Consider the following 19,694-nt stretch of genomic DNA (forward strand, 5'->3'; position numbering starts at 1 on the left):
GTATAAGTTAGTAAAATGAGTGTAAGGGTGTTAATCATAACTCTATGTTTGGTGCCCAATCGATTCGTGGTTCTCTTAGTTGAAATCTATATTAAAACATTTATTTGTGTTAGAGTTTGAATGCATGTTAGAGATAGAATCTTAGAGTGAGAATACCAGAAATACTGTTATCTTATAATAGTCTGTATTTTCGTTTGGCTTACATGGATCTCACTACGAAAACATTTTTATCGAAACGCTTTTAACATTTAAATTCAAAGCTTTTTGATATTTGGGCCTCAAGGTCGCAGAACAATTTTCTTATAATTTTTAGTTTTTTTTATTAAATAGATTCATTAAGTTTAATTTATAACCACACAGCAGCATTTAGCTCAATAGCAGCGTATTAAATTGCATTCTCTTGCTTTTGTTTACGGAAACAGTTTAAAATTAAAATTTCATGAGCAGGCGAGTCATGTTTTCAGTAGTTCTCTTCGTGGTAACAGAACTTCCTGTCATTTCTTGAGCTGCGTAGAGAAAAGTTTGCCCTCAGCCAAAGTTGGTTCCTCCAGGAAGATGCCTGCTGCATCTGCCGGGAGTTCCCAATCAATTTCAATCTGTGCTAGAACAGAATGAAGGCTGCCGTGCAGCGAACTGCTGACACACAAAAGACATCAAACAAGGACACTGGCAACAGGAGCGACAAGGACGAGGAGGACGACGATGAGACGACAAGGTTTGCCGGCTGACAGACAACGAAGCAAAATGTTAATGGCAGGCAAATGGGTGGAAATGTCGCATAAATCAAAAGAGCAACTGCGACTGGTGCGGGGATTCCCCAGCCTCACAGCCCATTGAGCACATGATATTGTGAATTACCGCTGCCCACTTTCCCCTCCGCTTGTATACATCCCTATATAACTACACATATATACAAATACATAAACATATACAAGCACATACTCGTATATGCTTGTGTGCAGGGCGGATCGGAGCGTGACTTGCATAACAGCTTAACGAATAACAGCTCTACAAATGTTCGAAGAAATTTTAAATTTTATTTCAGTTAATATAAATATTTCTTATTAATCAATATAGCTATCGATAAGTGGCACCAGGTACTTACGATACGCCATCGATCTGGCAACGCCGCGCGGTACGTGGCTTCGGGACACGGAAAACAATTTTACAGGAAAAGCTAAACAAATTATGTACAATTCGCAATAAAACCGAAAAGATATAGGGACAGACACCAGACGGGCAAAAGGAGCATAAAAGGCTATATGAACTGTAAGTGCTTAGGACCAGATTCCCGCTTGTTCTCCTGCGTTCACCTGAATCCTTTCACTTTTAATTGCTAAGTTCGACATACAACTACAAATATGTATTCAGCTGATTTACAGCTAGTGCGTTTATTAAATGGCAAAAATGAACTTTCCCCAACTTGCCGCCACTTCAATAGAATCAAGGAAATATGCACATAATATGCAAATTTTCTGTTTGTTTTGGTTCGCCAAGATACAAACAATACATACATACGTAAGCAATTACATGGTACATACGTATATGTGTGTTTGGCACACACACAGACGCATTACCTGCGCTCTTTGTTTGCCGCCTATAAATAAACGCCAAAAAATGCGTACTAAATTATGCCATTTGTTGCTATTTACCTCTGCTTTGTGTACGTCAACAAAGCGTTATTATATAAACAGATACAAATCGCCAATCAGCTGTTTCTAACCAGAACAAAACGGTTGAAAAGCGTTGTGATACGAAAGCTTATTGTTAAACAATTTTTGAAGTTGATAAGCCATACATTCAAATGTACATATGTATAAGGCCATTTCACTGTAAAACGAAATTATTAGAACAGCTACTTGGACACTCTTCCTGTGCTCTCTTCTGCTTTCTTCCAAGCCGCTCTTTTGAGAGCTTAGATATTCACATAATTGGAGCAAATATTGCATCATGCGTATCGCGGGGATTTCCCTTTTTATTTAGATGATATATTCGCTCGCAGCATTTACATGAATATGTTTTGGCGAATTTTGTTAAAAGCTTCATAGTACGTTTAAACAAAAAAAAATGTGGGTATGAGTGAGTTTTATAAAGAAAAAGATTAAGGAATTCTTGCGATTTCCTGGAACTCTCTTCCGGCGCTCTCTTCATGTGCTTCACACTCTCTCTCTCTCTTTTTGGAGAACGCAACTAGAGCGATTATTGCACCATTGGAAGCTTCCGATTTCATCATCCTGCTGGGCTGCTATAAAAGCAGAGGCGCTGGCTTCTTCGGTTGTATTTCATCATTACGATGCAAACAGTAAACACGCGCCTAAGGACAAATGCACAACTAAGCCAAATGGGCGTAGGATAGGTTAGGATTACCATAGCAGTTTCCAAGCGGCAGCATCTTCTAACCAGATGCACTTGCTCTCCAATTCTTGCAGAACTCACCAAACATCAAGCATCACCATCCACCTGCACACTCACACACAGATCCCAATGATTCCAAGGATACAGTGAGGATACCGATAACTACCAGCACCATGAATAACATACAGAGCGTCCCTAATGGCGTGGCCGTGCCCGTAGGCGTGGGTGTGGGCATCAAGTCGGCCCGCAGCAACATTTTCAATGTGGACGGTCTGCCGCAGCAGATGGCCGCGATGAGTGTGGACTACTCCAGCATCCGGGGCAAGGATGTACTGGTGCAGCCCACCGACGAGCAGATGGAGCTGCTCCAGAAGAGGCTGCAGGACCGCATAGCCGACAACTGCGGGGAGACCATCTACGAGATTGGCGTAGGCGAGGGTGAGTCCAACAATGCTAAAATCCCAACCGAGAACTTAACTAATTTGTAAGCATATTTCTCTGATAGATGGCAGTGACAATGGCCTGAATCCGGAACAGTTTGAGGCCTCCGTGGCCACGCTACATCTTCTAGCGGCCAACATAGATGCGGATGTGGTCAAGCTGCGTGAGCGGCGGGCAGAGAAAGGGCAATCGGCGCAGTTCCTCATCCGTAAGCATATCGAGACTACCGACTTTATGGAAATAAGGGTGGCCGTCGTTGGCAATGTGGATGCGGGCAAGTCCACATTGCTGGGCGTGCTCACGCACGGCGAGCTGGACAATGGTCGTGGTCATGCCCGACAGCGACTTTTCCGGCACAAGCACGAAATCGAAAGTGGACGCACCAGCTCTGTGGGCAACGACATTCTTGGGTTCGATGGAGTGGGCAATGTGGTTAACAAGCCGGACCACGGCCACCTGGATTGGGTGAAGATATGCGAGAACTCAGCCAAGGTTATTACCTTCATCGATCTGGCGGGCCACGAGCGCTACCTGAAAACCACCGTCTTTGGCATGACCGGCCATGCTCCGGACTTTGGCATGCTGATGGTGAGTACATTCCTAAGCATTTGTAGCGTGTCATTACTCTGGATTTCCTCATCACAGATTGGCGCCAATGCCGGCATCATTGGCATGACTAAGGAACATCTCGGTCTGGCCTTGGCTCTAGCCGTGCCCGTTTTTGTCGTGGTTACTAAGATCGACATGTGCCCGGCCAACGTGCTGCAGGAAAATATGAAGCTGCTCTTTAAGATGCTCAAATCGCAGGGCTGCCGCAAGGTGCCGGTTGTGGTGCGTTCGCACGACGACGTTGTCCTAAGCGCTACGAATTTCGTTAGCGAGCGTCTGTGCCCCATCTTCCAGGTGTCGAATGTGACCGGTGATAACCTGGAGCTGCTCAAAATGTTCCTCAACCTGTTGAGCACACGGATGGCCGGTTCCGAGAATCTGCCGGCCGAGTTTCAAATCGACGATGTATACTCGGTGCCGGGTGTTGGAACTGTTGTGTCCGGAACATGCCTGCAGGGCACTATTCGGCTAAACGACTGCCTGATGCTGGGTCCAGATGCGGTGGGTTCATTCGTGCCCATCACCATCAAGAGCATCCATCGAAAGCGCATGAATGTGGCACGCGTGCGCTGTGGCCAAACAGCTAGCTTTGCGTTAAAGAAAATAAAGCGCGCCTATCTGCGCAAGGGCATGGTAATGGTGTCGCAGGATCTCAAACCGCAAGCCTGTTGGGAGTTCGAGGGTGAGATATTAGTGCTACATCACCCGACGACGATATCGGCGCGCTACCAGGCCATGGTGCACTGCGGCAGCATCCGCCAGACGGCCTCCATCATACACATGTCGCGCGATTGCCTGCGAACTGGCGACAAGGCGCATGTGAAATTCCGTTTCATCAAACAGCCGGAGTACATACGCGCCGGTCAGCGACTGGTTTTCCGCGAGGGACGTACCAAGGCGGTCGGCAACATATTACGTCCCCTACCAAATGCTGCCGCTAGCCCGTATCGCCCCAAGCCCGCCAAGATGCAGTCGCGTTCCCACAACGGCGGCAGCAACGGCAGTAATAACCAGCACCGCCAGCAGGGCCAGGGCAGCTCCTCCGCAGCCGGATGCAGCAAGGACAGCGCCGACGAGAAGCAGAACGGCGACAAGCGCGAGGGTGGCAGCCGGCGGGGCGGCAAGCGGAAACGAAACAATCGCCCCACTCCGTCCGGCGGTGGGATTGATCCATCCAATGGCTCGGCCGCTTTGGGTCTGCCCCTTGGCGAGAATCCCTCGTCGTTGTCCTCGGCTGATGACACACCGGCCGTTGTCACCGAGTGAATCGCGCCGCCTTCGAGTTTTGTTCTTTCTAGTTTTGTAAGCTAAAGTATTTTCGAAATTCTTAAAGAGCATTGAATGAATTTATTTTGCGACCTTCTAAGCTAATGTGGCACGTGCCCCAATAAATTATACCGTGTCCCGTTTTCGTCCACTGTACATTGTGCGAAATGCCAAACCAAATTCTATATATTTCTGTTTGTTTACTAGACTTAAGACAACCGACATCACTGCAACATGGATTTTATTTTTCTTTTTATTGAATAAACGCAGGTTAAACAACCTTAATTATGTTATTGTCCTTTGAAAATCTTTTGTTGATATAGATTTATCTCTCCATAAAATGAAAAAACCCTGACTTTTTTTTATATTTTAGGATGAGCTCAATGAAATATCTATGTAAACTAAAAATGATTGCCGCCTGAAGCAAATAAAGTGGAAAGCGTTGTAAATGCAGACATTAGGTTACTATTCGATTCCTTTGTAAAACTATAGTTTCAGAATGACAATCTGAATGGCTCGTTTGTTTTTTAGACTTAAGATAACTAGCTAAGGAAAATGGCAATGCATAAGAATTTCTTTGTTTCTGAATTACCTTAATAAAAGCAATTTTCTTGACTACAAAAATATGACTTACTTTCCTAACAAGATTGCTTATAGTCCGAAAAATATGGAGTTAATGCAGTGAAGTTAATGTTCTGGCTTCAATGTTTATTCATCTGTGTTTACTAAAATTTATCTTGCCACGTATATACAATTGCTGTAGTTAACCAAGTTAATTACTAAATCCTAGTTCTTTTTCTTGCTATTAAGCTCCTTCTTCACACCCTCCAGCTCTTGTCGCACGTTGTTCTTGAACATGTTAACAAAGGATCTAGAATTGACAAAATGCTCGTCAGATTGGAAGTCTGCTAATGAACACCTCCCACACTTACTTGAAGCGCTCCGGCGTCATCTCGTGCAGTCCCTGCTCTCTGGCCAAGTCTTTGGTGCGGTACATCAGGGAAACGACCAACTGGGCAGCGCGCCTCATGGGATAGCTCTCCGCCATGCGCTGGATGAGCTGCTCGTTATTGGCCAGGTAGCGCATCAGCAGTCGCAGCACCATCTTGCCCGGCTCCTTGTTTTACTACCACCGCCTAGAACTCTGTGTCCTTGTACTTGCGAATCAGCTGCTGCTTGAGCTTAAGCTGATTTCGCAGCAGTTCCAGTCTCTGTTGTTGCTCCTCCTTGTTGAAATCGATCCCGGGCAGCTGGCGGATTTGCTCGCGCGCCGATTCGAAGCGTTTTTGTAGCTCAAAGATCTACAAAACAAGTATATACCTGTGGCCTGTGTATGAAAATCCAAAGACTCACTTTGTGGTTGCAATCCTGGGACTCGCGCAGCTTAACGGCGTTCTCCAGCGGATCCTTCTCCACGCTGAAACACAATAGGGCACCAGGTTATATAAGGTTAGACACTAGGTGCGCACTTGTTGACGAACGCTGGCGGTTTTCGGCATTGCCCGGACAGGGGCAATAGCCTCCAGAATCCGTGATGGGCACTCACCAGCGCACAATGTCGTAGATAATCGGCAGAATCTCGATGTCCAACTGGTCGACCGTCAGCTGGCACTGACCACCACCGATTCCGTTGGATGTTTGCGTCTCCTGCGATATGGTCGGCTCGAAGGGGGAGTTCGAAGTCTGGACCAGGCCGTCGGCGGTTAGGATGGGTTTTCTGTCCTCGATCTGGTTGTTTGGCGACAAATCCATCATAAAAAACACGAATCGAATTTGCAGCGTCGGAATCAATAGGACCTTACCGGCAACACTCAATAATACCAAAGTACTACCATCCATACGTTAATTCCACTAAATATACTGAATTAGAAAGCAGTTGATATCGAAGTATGTTGGCGCCCGATAGACCCAGGCAAATGCCGCCGCCGGTTATCGATAACAGGCAACGAATAGTTTGTTCAGAGTTTATAAAAACATTAAGCCAGCATGAGCGACAGCAATGTTTCCGCCTTCGTAAGTGGCTGCACACATTACCTTTTCAATGGATAAAACACTAATGCATCTATCTAGGAGCTTGGCGATGCCCTAGCCACACGCTGTGGCAACACACTCACCGGCGTCTTTTTGCCGGGCTCACGAATCGCACTCAGCGCCTACCGGCATGTGACGCACAGATCGCGGGATGCTCCCACGGAGACGGCTGGTCAGGATCCGGTGCTCATCTACATGGCGCAGGAGACGACGCTGTTCGACGAGCCTGTGCTACGCAGCGTCCTAGCCGAGGCAAATGCCACATTCGCTACGCTGCAACAGTTGGGTCCGCGAGCCACACGTGCCGAGTATGTGAACATATCCCGGGCATACCGGAGCATCGTGCGCTCGTGCCTCGAGAAGCTGGAGCAGGCCAAGAAGTCGCCGGAGGTGCAGACAGATGAAGCGCGTCTGCGACGCTTCAGTGATGCCATCGTTGTATTCTATGCAGCGGAATGCCTGTGGCATCTCTTCGAGATTCTGTACATTCAGGGCAATCAGCTGGTGGTGCCCCAACTGCTCGACTGGGCGCGCTTCCACTCGCCGCAAGCAGAGGACAGAGCCACGGATCTGCTGCTTATGGCCGAGGAGGCCAGCGAGTCCGACGACTATTGGAGCATTGTCAAGTCACTCATTATGCTCGGCGAAATCGATGTCACGAGGGCTATTCTCTCACAGAATCGCAAGGCTGGACAAGCAAGCTTCAAGGCTGCCGAACTGATCCTCAAGTCCATGCCAGTGTATCAAGAGGGCTATGCCCTGCAGAAGTTTCACTCCCAGTGGGAGTACTGGCACGTGGATACGGAACGGAAGATCCAGACCGGCTTGTTTGCCACGGAGCCAGAGCTGGAGCAGCTACTTCGTCTGGTTGCCGGCAACAAGGAGCAGTGGGATGCCGGCATCAAAGAGTCGCAGGATTGCTTTGAATACCTGCCAGGATACCTGCTCTTCACCAAGCCCACCTGCAAACCCTTTGAGCTGAGAATTGCTGCAGCCAACTGGCTAAACCGATGGTATCGTCTCCGGCCGGAAAAAGAGCTCTGCAGCATGAACCGCATGATTTGTCAGCTCATGGATCACGATATAAAGCTCTTCATATACGATGCTCAAAAGCTGAACGACACCCACTGGTTCTCCACGCATTTGATCGATCTAATCCATCATTGTGGTCAGCTGAAGGGCTATTTCGATCAAAACAACATGTGAGTTTTATGATCTCCATTTTTATTCAATCATAATGCTGTATATTTATACATCGACAGTGATCTGCCGGCCCTGCGTCACTCGATGATCTACGAGTACGGCAGCTATCTGATGATGTCGCACAACATGTGGCAATTGGGCATCGACTATCTGGACTGCTGCAAGCAGGAGGGTCAGGCGGCCATCGAGCTGCTTTTGCCCCGCATCACTTTGCGCAGCGAGCGGCAGGCCACCAAGCTGATTAACCTGGCCAGGCAGCGCGGACTCATCAGCGTGGAACAGGAGATCTGCAAGGTGTTGTCCAAGCAATCCTACGACAAGGAGCGTTATGGCAACGCCCTGGAATGGGCCATTCGCTCCAAGGACGTGCTGCTTGTGACGGCGGTAGCAGACTTCATATTGAAGGTAATTACAGGCTGGTTTTCCATCAGTTTTTCATGCTTATTGATAACGATTATTCGTAGCATTACTCGAAGACGGGACACATGCTCTGCCCAGACACCATTGCCAATGTGGGAGGCCGAATGTTTGTCTCGCCGCGCTTGGTGTTCCTCTCCAAGTATTTCGAATTCTATGAGTTCTACCGCACCCGCGATTTTCTCTCCGCCTCTGAGCTTCTGGTGAATCTATTGGAATCCAGGATTACGCCAGACTAGTAAGTTTTAGTGCTTACCATGAATACATTTAACAGTGATATATATATTTCATTAGCTTTTGGCCCTCGTTGCTCATCGATTCCATGCCACTGCTAGAGTCCAAGGATCCAAAAATCTTTGCCAAGGAAACGGTGGCCATTCTGCATCATATTGAAACCGAACTGGTACCCATCATCGAACGCGACGTGTCCAAATATGGAAACGTATGTCTGACGCATCTTCTGCTTTATTGATTTCTAATCACTTTGCTATTAATTCACAGCACCACACAGAAACCGTGTTCAAGGACTATCGGGTGGAGAACGTCGACGAGATCCTGAACCTCATGCGCCTGGCCTGCGCACGCAATTTGGCCCGAGCATTGATCATTGAGAACACGTTGCCGGCGGTGTGATTTTGAATGCATTTTTAATGTAATTTATTTTGTATTTTTCGCTTTTCCAATACATCGTAATTTGTTATAGATCGCTTTTGCATTGCTAACTTGTTATTCATACGCATTTTGTTTATATCTTGTGCCTCTTTGCTATGTATTTATTGTACCAACAACACTACTTGACTGGCTGCTGCCCTTTGACTAAAAGGAATTCCAAGCTGCTGGGGGCTGGAGGGATGTTCACAGTACGCATTTGTTAAATAAGTGTAACGCAATCGCTGCGGGCAGCTCCAACCTGCCCAGTTCCAGCGAATGCTCGAATCGTGTGGTGTCCTGGTAAACTATGCTAGTTTAAACGGCGTGGGTAAATCTATAGGAAATCTGATAGGCAAAGGGAAAACAAAGGTGCTTAGGCCGAACTTAGAACAATATTTAAATCAAACACTAGCAAGTATTTTAGCTGCACATGGAGGAAGTTTACACACGTATGCGACGCACCTAAGAACTATTAAACAACGCACGGAGTACAAGGGTAGTACACATAGTTTTATGCATATGCGTGGGTACATATATATATATGTATATATATATATATAAATATATCTGTGGGGTATGTTTATAATTATCATATATTGTGGCTGTTACTTGTTATGAGAATCGCACGGCCTTGTACAAATGTTCGCTCACTACGCACGGAATTACATTTAAAGTCGCTTGTCTCTTGGCTTGGCCCTCGGACCGCCAATGGCGTTATAAAATGTATCATATCATATCATATCGCTTGGTAAAAAACAATAAAAACTAAACCAAACTTAGATGAGAGGCCGCCTGGGAAGTCGCACTGTACTATCATTCTAATTCTTAACAAACTTTTCTCCTAAACGTTTTGCATGCCAAATCGCGCTAGGCAACCGAAAACACTTAGATAAACGAAACGTTTTTGCTTTTAAGAAGATTTTAGATTACCTTTTAAGTTTCCAATCCCGAACTGACAATGGAGTTAAGTGTATAAATGTTAAATGATAAGATGTGAAATGAATGTGTGAATATTGAAGTGCATCAAGGAATAAATAATATTTAACATAAATTGAAATCTTTTGTTAGCTGCAATTCAAAGTGAATGATCACAATAGAAAACGAGAGACAGACATAAAACTTGTGCACGCACATAGAACAAAAACATTTTAAAGGCAAACGATAAGGTCAGTTCGGGATGGAGGATCCTGTTGCCCAGCGCGGTCATCGAGGGACTGCGCCGCTTGAGTATTTCGCTTATCCTACGCCCAATATCGGTTATTAATGTGAGTCTGAGTGGAGTGGAGGTGTCTAATTCTGCTTCGCCGTACCCGCGGCCGTGGTGGCTGCGGTGGCAGCCGCTATGGCACTACTGCCCGTGATCGAGCCCAGCCGGGAGAGCGATGGCTCCCGCTTGGGGGGCACGATCGGCTTGGTTGGTATGGGTGGCGGTGCGCCGCGGGCTCCCGCTGGTGGCACCGTGACCGGTGGCACGGCGATGGGAACGGGATGAGGATGCGGTGGTGTGGTCTGGTCGAGGGCAGCTGCCGCAGCCAGTGCGGCATACTTGCCGCCGGGCGCCCGCTGGATGGTGGCTGTCGGCTGCATCTTCGCCGGCGAGGGTGAGGGTGGCGCCACCATGGGCACGGTGACTGTAGCTGCCGTCTCCACTGATGCAGCTGCTGCTGCAACGCTACCGCTCAAGTTGCTGCTGCTGGTGGTGTTGTTCGTGGTTGTAGTGGTGGTGGTTGTGGTGTTGGTAGTGTGGTTGAGCACGGCAGCTAGTGGTGCTATTGCTGCTGTGGCCGTGCCCGTGGGCGCCGTTGCGATTCCAGCGCTCCGGATGTTCTGGCCCGGCGCAATGGAGCGGGCGATGCCGGTCTGTGGTCCCGAAACCGGCATGCTGCTAACCGTGGCTGTTGGCTGCACGATCTTGGCGATGTTCACCATGGGGGGCGTGGCACAGGCGTCGTCTGTAAAACGCAGAGAGGTGGGATTAGCATTCAGCTTATGACAGCTCCGTAAAACACTAGATATTCGGCTCTTCGAGGTGTATTGGCCTAACCAGAAGCCCATGGTGCTTAAAAGCCACATGCAGGACTTCTGGGAAGGCCTGGCTTGTGTGAAAATGTTTTGGCATGGTGGTGAAAAGTCTACACTGGACGCCACTGGTGTCAACTGGCTACGTTCTGGCTTTTGATAAGGGTGCTCCAATCGCTGGGGTGCGAGCGTGCGGGGTGGAGGTGCGGATGCGTGATCATTGGGTTGGTGCAACGTGGAGTGCACGAGGAAACATCACAAAACAAAAAACAAATCACCTTGCAATTGCGTAACATTTTTTCTAACAAAAGATTTCGGCTTCAAGAGGAGTTCGAAAAAAAGTAATATATATATATAGAGTTAAAGATTGTATATAGAAAATTATAAGGAGGGCAACCATATATAATTACAACAGCCAGTTTCCAGGTGGAAGTGCCTCGTCTGGCTAACTCACCGCTGAACTGTCGCGCCTTGGCGGCGGCCACGGATGAGCCGCTGCCACCCAGTTGCTGCTGCTTTTTCAGAGCCTCATGCTCGCTCCGCAGGGCGTTGAGTTCCTGCTCCAGCTCTTTGACCCTGAAAAACAGCGACAGAAGATTAAATAGTTTGCTCATTCGATGCAAAGGCTGCACTTAACGAACCGGAGTTCCTCCTTGGCTAGTTTGGCGAACAGCACTTTCCGCTCCTGCTCCATGGCATGCGTTTGCTTCTCCAGTTCCTCCTCCATGCGCAGCGACTTTTTGCTCTCCTCCTCGAGACCCTCGGCAATGGTGTCCGAGCGCTGCTTCTCCTCGGCCAGGATTTGGGCCAGATCCTCGGAGCGTTTCCCTGCAAAGGATCAGTATTATTGAATTATATTTCAAGTGGCAAAGCTAACGCGGTCATACGCACCTTCTTCAATGTACTTCATGAGGATCTTTTTGCGCTCCGCAATCAGCAGCAGCACGATCTGCTTCTGTCGATTGCGCTCGTACTCAAGCGTCTCCTGCAGCTTCTTCAGATCCTTCTCCATTTTGGCCACCTGAGCGCGCTCCTCCTCGAGATCCTGTTTCAGCTTGGTGCGCTCCAATTCCAGGCCGTAGGTGATGTCGTCGCCCTGGGCCGTGGTGTTCTCATGCTTGCGTTTCTCCTCCTCCAGTTCCTGCAGCATGCGCTGATTGTTCTCCAGCGATTCGGTCAATATGTTGACCATACGCACGTGCGTGGCCCTCTGCTTGCTGACCATCTGATACTGCTGCTCCATTTGCTGCTCAATGATCTGGCGCACCTCCATCTCGGCCTGCGCCGCCTGTGTGGACGATTCCCTCGATATGAGATTACCATTGAGGGCGATCTTGTCCCGAAATATGGCCGCATACGGATCGTTGGGCTGCAGTCGCTTGGTGCGCAGCTGGGCGATGAGCTGCTTCACCCGCTCGTTCCGCAGCGCAGCTATGCACACATCCCGTGCCTGCAGCTCGCCCTCCAGGTAGTACAGCATCTTCACCAGCTCGCTGTGCGGCATCTCGGAGCGCGTGCGACCATTGGTTGTGTTGGCACTGCTGGCGCTGTTGGCCACCGGCATCACTTTGTGCCCAACACCGGGACCCGGTTTCATGGTCTGGAACTCGTGATTGGCGCTCACGGTGTCGCCCACCGACATTCCGGATCCGGAGCAGTTCTCAGTGCCATACTCCGCGTCCGACGCTGCTGCGTCCGCAAACGTCTCCGCGACGCTGCTGTTTGAGTTCTGCTCCATAGCCCCCGACTCCGACTTGTGACTCCCGTCCCGATTCCCAAAGCCCAATGCCCGTTCCGGATTCCGAACTCCCGATCTCCACCTCCGCTCAGCTCACGGCATACAATAAAAAAAAAAAAGTTTGGTGCGTCGCAGTACGCTAATTACACGGGATGCACGCTTTCTGCGATATTTCACTTCTGGCCCGGACTCTGTTTAAGCCCGCTTTTGAGGCAAGTGGCTTTTGCGCAAGCAGCAATCGCCACAGGAAACTATCTTACAATTTCTTTGTCAATTTGTTGCCCGTGAAAAAGTGGATACTTGCGGCAGCGCTGCCGATTCCGCCTTATTCCCGTCAGATCTGGCTTCATTTAATGACCACTAGCGGGATAGTGCTGCGCATGGCGGGAGAATGATAATTAAAACGTTAATTTTAAATTCGTCTGCTCTTTCTTAAATATTCAAATGCAGTTTAATTAACTTAGATTTTTGCACACATTACCATAGTGTTAAAGTTAAGCTCATTTTATTTAACTGTACTATGTTTTTGATATGCAATGCCGTTCTAGCCACAGCGTTAATCTTTTATTACAAAATGGCAGCACCAATTTTTGTACGCTGCACTGCCAACTCGCATAAAACAGAAGTAGCGAGTAGCCAGTGTTGAAATGCGCGTAAAGCAAGGACCTGCTCTTTGATGCCGTTACGTAGTTTGAAAATGTTTTAATTTATAAAAAAAAAACATGTTTTTGTTTTTAAGTTCAAAGCTATTGTTTATTTCACATACCCTTTCAAAAAAGGAGGGGGCGTTTGTTAGTATATATTATTAGGCACTTTAAAAAACTAGATAATAGAAATATAAACAATATATCTTTATTTTTTGAAAACAAAAGGCTTCGTGGTGTTGTAGGCCAGGGAATACCTTATGTGCTTGCCCACCAACCGATCGGCCAGAGGCACTAAAGCGGGTTCACGTTTGTAAATCCCCGCTGCCTGTGGTGTCCAGGCACGCAGACGGCACTCCGAGTGGCCCGGCAGGAGGAATCCCATCCAACCCGCCGAGCTGAGTGTAATATCACAGTTAAGCCTTCCCTCGTTCCTTTCTTCACTTGCCAGCACAATATCCTCGTCCCTGCACTGCAATCCTGGCCAGCGTCGCAGGCGGGCCTCCAAGTCCTCACTGGCGAAGGGAACACCCAGGAATGGTGATCCCAGGTATCTGTTGTACACGCTCTCTGCCGCCTGAGTGTCTGCTATCAGGATGGGAAGTTGTACTGGAGCAAATACAAACACCTTTAGCCAGTCGAACTGTTTCCTTGCGCTTGTAATTTCCAGCAGATCCAATCTGGCCAGTCCTCCCAGCAGGATACTCATCTGGGGCCGCAGCCGAAAGGCGCGGGGTCGGATCATGGAGGTGGGCTGCAGTTTTACCAGCTCCTCCGCGGTGAGTAGGGGCGATATTTGGTCGGGCTGCATCACGCCCGGTGTGTCGTAGACCCAACGCGCTTCCTTGTATTCCTTGCTCCGATCGTTTAGCGTTGTAATCGGCCGTGAGCCACCGGCCATGGAGAAGGCATCATTGACATCCTGGCGCCGATCGAAGGTGCGTCCCACCCGCGCCACTGGTTGAGCAGCTGCAGCTGAACCCGTCGATCTTGCCACTGCGCGACGCTCCTTTTCCATCGCCGCCTTCTCGCTGCGCTCCGCAAGCAATCTTTTAAAGCGCTGGTAGACTCGATCATTCGATGGACGTAAGATCGGAAAGCGCAGCAGTTTGAGTGTGGTTCCCGGCCAGGGGCAGGTGGTGGCCTTGCGCACCAGGTCACTGGCCTCCGGGCGGCAGTAGTCCGAGTTGAGCAGTATGTTGAACAGCGAGCTCTTGCCCACATTGGTGCAGCCCAGCAGATAGACATCGCCCTTGTAGGCCCACGTTTTGTGCAGCTGCGTTATTAGCTCCTCGATGCCATAACCCGTTTTGGCGGATATCAAACTGACATTCTTGATATTCAGCCCATCGCCACCACCATGCTTGATGAATTCGCGCTGCAGAGAATCCTTAATGTGCTGAAGATAGACGTTGGAGTCCCGCGGCAGCAGATCTACCTTGTTGCCCACCAGGAAGACGGGTCGCTTTGGGCCCAATAAATTTTGCATGCCCGGCCAAATGGAGCAGGGAAAATCGAGCAGGTCCACCAGTACAATAGCCAGTGCAAATTTGTCCTGAATGCGGGATATGGTGTCCACATAGGTCGATGGCGCCACCTCCACATCCAGGGCGATGTTGTAGTGATTCAGAAAGTAACAACGCTTGCAGGTGATAGTCTGGAGTTCCTCTTGCGTCCTTCCCCTGAATATCTCACTTGGTATATAGCCGGGCAGAGAGGCATTTGAGCAGTGCAGGTTTGCGCCGCAGCCGTTGCATGGAACTTTTGAGGCAGGCAGCGAAGGGTCCGGAGTGCCTTGCCTATTCTCCCCTTCCTTGGAGCCCTGATAGAACTCGTAGTCATCCATCCAGTCTTCGGGTAAATGCTGATGTGCCTCAGGAATCGAGAAAGAGGTTTTTATTTTGGCTTCCAAAACGGAGCTGTAATGAACGTGCTCATGATCCTTGTACCGCTCCCTGGCGAGCAGCCACGACCGCTGCCGCAAGCTCTGACCCTCTTCGGCGACCGTATTCTGCAGTCTTGAACATGTGATAAGCACATTTTTATTTATAATTTTATATAAACGTGTGGTTTTAAACATTTTGCAATGCCCACAAGAACAAGCGCATCCGGACAAAAGCTGAAGGATACAAAACCCTTTACAAATTCAGGGCTGATAGCCGATAGATCTATACGATTTTTATTATATTTTGCTAACAGCATAAAACGCATCTGTTTACGCAAAGCTGTTTGTGGCATAAATCAACTAAATGATATTTCGGCACTTTAGTTTGTGTTTCTTAGCTGTCAAAAAGAAAACACATCGAAATTAGGCCGATTCATATCGAACAATCAAGAGTCTATCGAAAATCGAAATCGGTGAAAGAGAAAAAAGAAAGCAGCGTTAGCGAGAAAGCAGAGGTGAGTTAAGTGCGGGACAAAAAAAAGCGTGTATGTATTAAAATTGAAACAAAAAGATATAGAAAAAGCGTGTCCACGGCGCAATTAGCGTGCTCCTGCGGCGGTTTGCAGGCGATATACGCATTGCTAAAAGTACAGAGTACACGCCGAGTAAAAAGCAGTAGCGCACAAAATAAAATGATTAGGAAAGTGTGTGGAAAAAAGACAAGTGTATGTGAACGGCGACTGTATGTGTGCGTGACGTGACTGTATGCGTGCTGCTGCTGCGTGTACATATATGAAATAAAAAGTAACGCGAAGCGCGACCTAATTTTAACCAAATATTACAATAATATTTGCATAAACAAAGGCGGCTAGGTTAAAGTGACGCCAGGCATTTTGGTGGTTCCTGCGGCATTTCACGTTGCCGCCGCCATTGTCTAGCCAAAAACAAAAGAAATGAAATGAGAAAGAATAAATCTCAGACGAGCACTTTATTCCGTCGAGTGTAGAGTTCTTCCCGATTGAGTAATGCAATAACAACAATTGGAGCTGCTCAAATTGTTTAGAGTGTTGCAACTTTCGTTGAAACTCGTTTCGAACCGTTGTTGTTTTTGTCGCTCGCATCGCTCACTCACTTACTCACCGCCACATTCGCTCCTTTCCATTCTCCTGTTGTTACCAAAACTGGTCTTCAAGAAGCAACAATGCAGTTTCTAGACGGGGAAGGGGAAAAATCAATAGTTCGGAAATTAGACAACTTTCAACATCCACGATTCAACGAAATGCACTCAGCCTAGAAGAAGCTACCGATAACCCCGGGCGCAAGAGCAAGCGAGATAGTTGCCGCCGCCTGCCCACACTCGCACACAGCCACACGCTTACACTTACACTTATGCAGCTGAATTTCCAGCGATGTCTGCTCTGACTTTTAAGTTGTTGTTGTTGTAATGTAATTGCGAAATCATAACGGCAGTTGAAAGTTGAGAGCGCTTAGCCTAAGAGAGAGAGTGAGCGTGAGACTAAAGTTTGAGCTTTGGCGGCGAACTGGATGCCCTGCTCTCCCCCGCCCACACAAACATACAGCCGGCCGCCAGTGTAGCGCATATGAGAGTCGCATCAACAACAACGCTATTCCTCAAGAAGGAAAACACATGTTGGCCGCACAGTGGGATGGAGTGGGAGTGAAATGAAGTGAAGTGAAGACAAAGTGCCTGAATGGAGGAAGTGCGAATGGAGCCGCCATCTTGGTTCTTTTTTGGTCCAAAAACCACGGAATGAATGCTATTTTACTGGAGTGTACCCAAAAATACATTGCCATCGGCAGCTGCACAGTGCATCGCGTGCAACAGACAAATTCCGTGTTCTAAGCCACTGTGCCGCATTCGAATTCAAATAGGCAAAGCATACACATGTGTGTACGACTGAAAATGCAGAAATTGCCTTGAAAAGTGAAAGGCATTCAACAGAGCAAGCCAGCGACGATTTGATATTTTTGCCTCTTTGCTTAACCTTTGCTGGCAGCTGTTTGCTGTTTTCTGTTTTCAGTTACCGCTGGCTCAGCACTTTGACATTTTCCAGCGCACTCACACTCCCAAATGCACAGGCACAGAGCAATGCGGTGCATTCCGAACTCCCATTTCCCACTGCACAAACGCTGCACATGCGCCGCAGCACTTTATTATTTGGAGAATATTTTTGGCCGAGAGATTTGACTTGCTCTTTTGCAATGCTCTCGTAACTCGCGCTGCTAATTTCGCCAAGCTGTTGTTGTTTGTTTGCCCTGACTTGCTTTGACTTGCCCTGCCGTTCGTTCGCTAATGCTGTCTGTTTACTTCTCTTGCAGAGTGCGGCGAAGAAAACCCAAGCGAAAAGCCACGGATTAAGCGGTACGCTGCGAATTAAGCCCATCTAACGGTGAACCTTTCGGCCACTAGTCCAAATTAAGCCTCCAGCCCCCCAACCCCCCTCCCAGCATTCTGTCCAGCGAGCGACGCCCCCACCAACAACAAAAGCTTCTTCATGATGTCGTCGGATCAACAGTTCTTTCTGAAATGGAACGATTTTCAAACGAATATGGTGACCTCGTTCCGTCACCTGCGCGACGAGAAGAGCTTCACAGATGTGAGTACCCAAATGAATCTACTCAAAAGCGTTGGGGAAACCCCTTACTAACATCTAGTTACAGTCAAAGTTTTGGCACAACAATTATTAGATAGAACGTATTAATACTTTGTAATAGTATATAGTTACTTATAAATCTAGTCAAAGTCAAGCCATAGAAGTTCGACTGTAGTTGACCAGTCCCAGGGGCGGGCTGAGGTTTATTATGCTACTCTTGGCCCGATTAGCTCGCGGCCGCCCCTTGCGGAGGGTCAGTCACCGTCTGAGCTCACTTGGTCTGACTACCTATGTAGCTACCTGTCGGCCCTCACGCTCTTTTTCACTTTGTTTTTCCTTTACCTGATTGTGTTCTTCGCTCTGCGTTTTCTATCTAATTTGTTGCGGTCTCGTTGTTGGTGCTTGTTTGGTGAAAATGCTTGGCGGATCTTACTGATTTTCCAATGCTTATTGTTCACAGGTTACACTTGCCTGCGAGGGCCAAACCTGCAAAGCCCACAAAATGGTGCTTTCCGCTTGCAGTCCCTACTTTAAAGCGCTACTGGAGGTGAGTTCTTCACTCAAATTAACTAATTAACTTAACAATCGATTGATAATGTGCATGCATCCGCAGGAGAACCCATCGAAGCACCCGATTATCATCCTGAAAGATGTCTCCTACATTCACCTACAGGCTATACTGGAGTTCATGTACGCCGGTGAGGTGAACGTGTCCCAGGAACAATTGCCAGCATTTCTTAAGACCGCCGATCGCCTCAAAGTGAAAGGCTTGGCAGAGACACCCAGTTCAATAAAGCGGGAAGGTTGATGGTATTAAACAATAAACGAAACAAAAAATACATAATAAATAACAACAACCAACTATAAGAAACGTATATGTATGCAAGAAAACAAAATTCCAACCAGCGGCGAAAGAAACAACATTACGAGAACGACATTTGGTATACAAATTCATGTAAGAGTACACTAGGAGGATGAAGAACACCAACAGACAACCACACAAAGCAGACAGATTGAAATGATTAGCCTGTAAAGTAAAAGTGGAGGCCAAATCCGACCGCCCACTCCCACTCCAAACACCCACTCATTCACATCTGATCAACCAAATTGCAAGAAAAAACACTTACCGACACCCCCCCACAGAACTTGATTTGAATTTTGTATTCGTTTGATTTCTGCATAAAATAGTTTGTAATATATTATTAACAATACAAACCACTCTGTATAAATAAAACGATATGGACAACCCCTAAAGCAAAACAAAGCATAACAAAACAAAACAAAAACACACTTTTGTAAAGTAATTAAAAAAGATCCATTAAAAATATATAAAGATAATTATAAATATAGTGTGAAATGTGCAAGTAGATGGAAAAAAGCCACAACGGGCGCGAATATTACAACACATTCGGTTAGTTTTTAAGCCACTAACTACAACCCCAGACATGCCACGCCTCCAGACAGACAAACTCATTTTCATCTATATTTAAACAATAAAATAGAAACAAATGCAAAATTGTACTTCAATTAATTGTGTGTGGACAAACGCGGTTTCTTTTCAAACGTTTTTGATCATACGCGAGATACATATATTTTATGGATAACAAAACGAAGAAAAGGTGTTTCACTGCGAAGCTATCAGTTCGATAAAGTTTAAACAAAAGATTAAGGAAATACGTTAGAAAGGAAATTACAACTTGAGTAATAACTACTTGAATATTATTACATAAAGTAAAATATTTATATGTGTGTATATGTATACATGTGAGCATAGATTTAAAGAAACTACGGTAAATAAACAGAATAATTAAAGAAAAAAC

At 47.3% G+C, this 19,694-nt stretch overlaps 7 protein-coding genes across 9 annotated transcripts; 3 read left to right on the plus strand and 4 right to left on the minus strand.

The window, feature by feature from the left end:
- The first annotated feature begins 1,111 nt into the window (after positions 1 to 1,111).
- On the plus strand, positions 1,112 to 4,956 carry LOC6531131 (GTP-binding protein 1). 2 transcript variants are annotated; one of them, XM_015195642.3, is made up of 4 exons: positions 1,112 to 1,269; positions 2,430 to 2,793; positions 2,861 to 3,384; positions 3,442 to 4,956. In XM_015195642.3, the coding sequence occupies exons 2-4, from the start codon at positions 2,529 to 2,531 to the stop codon at positions 4,669 to 4,671; spliced, it is 2,019 nt and encodes a 672-aa protein (XP_015051128.1). In that variant the 5' UTR covers positions 1,112 to 1,269; positions 2,430 to 2,528; the 3' UTR covers positions 4,672 to 4,956. The 2 variants fall into 2 exon arrangements, with proteins under 2 accessions (XP_015051128.1, XP_002091965.1); XM_002091929.4 differs by lacking the exon at positions 1,112 to 1,269 and adding an exon at positions 2,196 to 2,356.
- Positions 4,957 to 5,358: 402 nt separating this feature from the next.
- LOC6531133 (protein NCBP2AS2 homolog) lies at positions 5,359 to 5,776 on the minus strand. The gene is made up of 2 exons (XM_039372464.2): positions 5,604 to 5,776; positions 5,359 to 5,542 (listed from the first exon to the last, which is right to left on the minus strand). The coding sequence occupies exons 1-2, from the start codon at positions 5,774 to 5,776 to the stop codon at positions 5,458 to 5,460; spliced, it is 258 nt and encodes an 85-aa protein (XP_039228398.1). The 3' UTR covers positions 5,359 to 5,457.
- Positions 5,777 to 5,798: 22 nt separating this feature from the next.
- LOC26535416 (mediator of RNA polymerase II transcription subunit 9) lies at positions 5,799 to 6,467 on the minus strand. The gene is made up of 3 exons (XM_015195644.2): positions 6,218 to 6,467; positions 6,025 to 6,088; positions 5,799 to 5,972 (listed from the first exon to the last, which is right to left on the minus strand). Exons 1-3 carry the CDS (start codon positions 6,424 to 6,426, stop codon positions 5,808 to 5,810), a joined length of 438 nt encoding a protein of 145 aa, XP_015051130.1. The 5' UTR covers positions 6,427 to 6,467; the 3' UTR covers positions 5,799 to 5,807.
- A 98-nt stretch (positions 6,468 to 6,565) lies between these two features.
- On the plus strand, positions 6,566 to 9,024 carry LOC6531134 (nuclear pore complex protein Nup75). The gene is made up of 6 exons (XM_002091932.3): positions 6,566 to 6,684; positions 6,742 to 7,904; positions 7,965 to 8,310; positions 8,370 to 8,560; positions 8,617 to 8,764; positions 8,824 to 9,024. The coding sequence occupies exons 1-6, from the start codon at positions 6,658 to 6,660 to the stop codon at positions 8,953 to 8,955; spliced, it is 2,007 nt and encodes a 668-aa protein (XP_002091968.1). The 5' UTR covers positions 6,566 to 6,657; the 3' UTR covers positions 8,956 to 9,024.
- A 524-nt stretch (positions 9,025 to 9,548) lies between these two features.
- Positions 9,549 to 13,063, minus strand: LOC6531135 (CTTNBP2 N-terminal-like protein). 2 transcript variants are annotated; one of them, XM_039372463.2, is made up of 5 exons: positions 11,884 to 13,063; positions 11,634 to 11,820; positions 11,447 to 11,568; positions 11,271 to 11,310; positions 10,784 to 10,925 (listed from the first exon to the last, which is right to left on the minus strand). In XM_039372463.2, exons 1-4 carry the CDS (start codon positions 12,728 to 12,730, stop codon positions 11,294 to 11,296), a joined length of 1,173 nt encoding a protein of 390 aa, XP_039228397.1. In that variant the 5' UTR covers positions 12,731 to 13,063; the 3' UTR covers positions 10,784 to 10,925; positions 11,271 to 11,293. The 2 variants fall into 2 exon arrangements, with proteins under 2 accessions (XP_002091969.1, XP_039228397.1); XM_002091933.4 differs by lacking the exon at positions 11,271 to 11,310 and having other exon boundaries at positions 9,549 to 10,925.
- A 398-nt stretch (positions 13,064 to 13,461) lies between these two features.
- On the minus strand, positions 13,462 to 15,592 carry LOC6531136 (nitric oxide-associated protein 1). Its single transcript, XM_002091934.4, has one exon. The coding sequence runs from the start codon at positions 15,452 to 15,454 to the stop codon at positions 13,583 to 13,585; it is 1,872 nt and encodes a 623-aa protein (XP_002091970.1). The 5' UTR covers positions 15,455 to 15,592; the 3' UTR covers positions 13,462 to 13,582.
- Positions 15,593 to 17,746: 2,154 nt separating this feature from the next.
- LOC6531137 (longitudinals lacking protein-like) lies at positions 17,747 to 19,693 on the plus strand. Its single transcript, XM_002091935.3, has 3 exons — positions 17,747 to 17,877; positions 18,335 to 18,421; positions 18,488 to 19,693. Exons 1-3 carry the CDS (start codon positions 17,776 to 17,778, stop codon positions 18,680 to 18,682), a joined length of 384 nt encoding a protein of 127 aa, XP_002091971.1. The 5' UTR covers positions 17,747 to 17,775; the 3' UTR covers positions 18,683 to 19,693.
- The last annotated feature ends 1 nt before the right edge of the window (position 19,694 follows it).

This window comes from Drosophila yakuba, chromosome 2R (assembly GCF_016746365.2).
Source record: "Drosophila yakuba strain Tai18E2 chromosome 2R, Prin_Dyak_Tai18E2_2.1, whole genome shotgun sequence".
Lineage (NCBI taxonomy): Eukaryota > Metazoa > Arthropoda > Insecta > Diptera > Drosophilidae > Drosophila > Drosophila yakuba.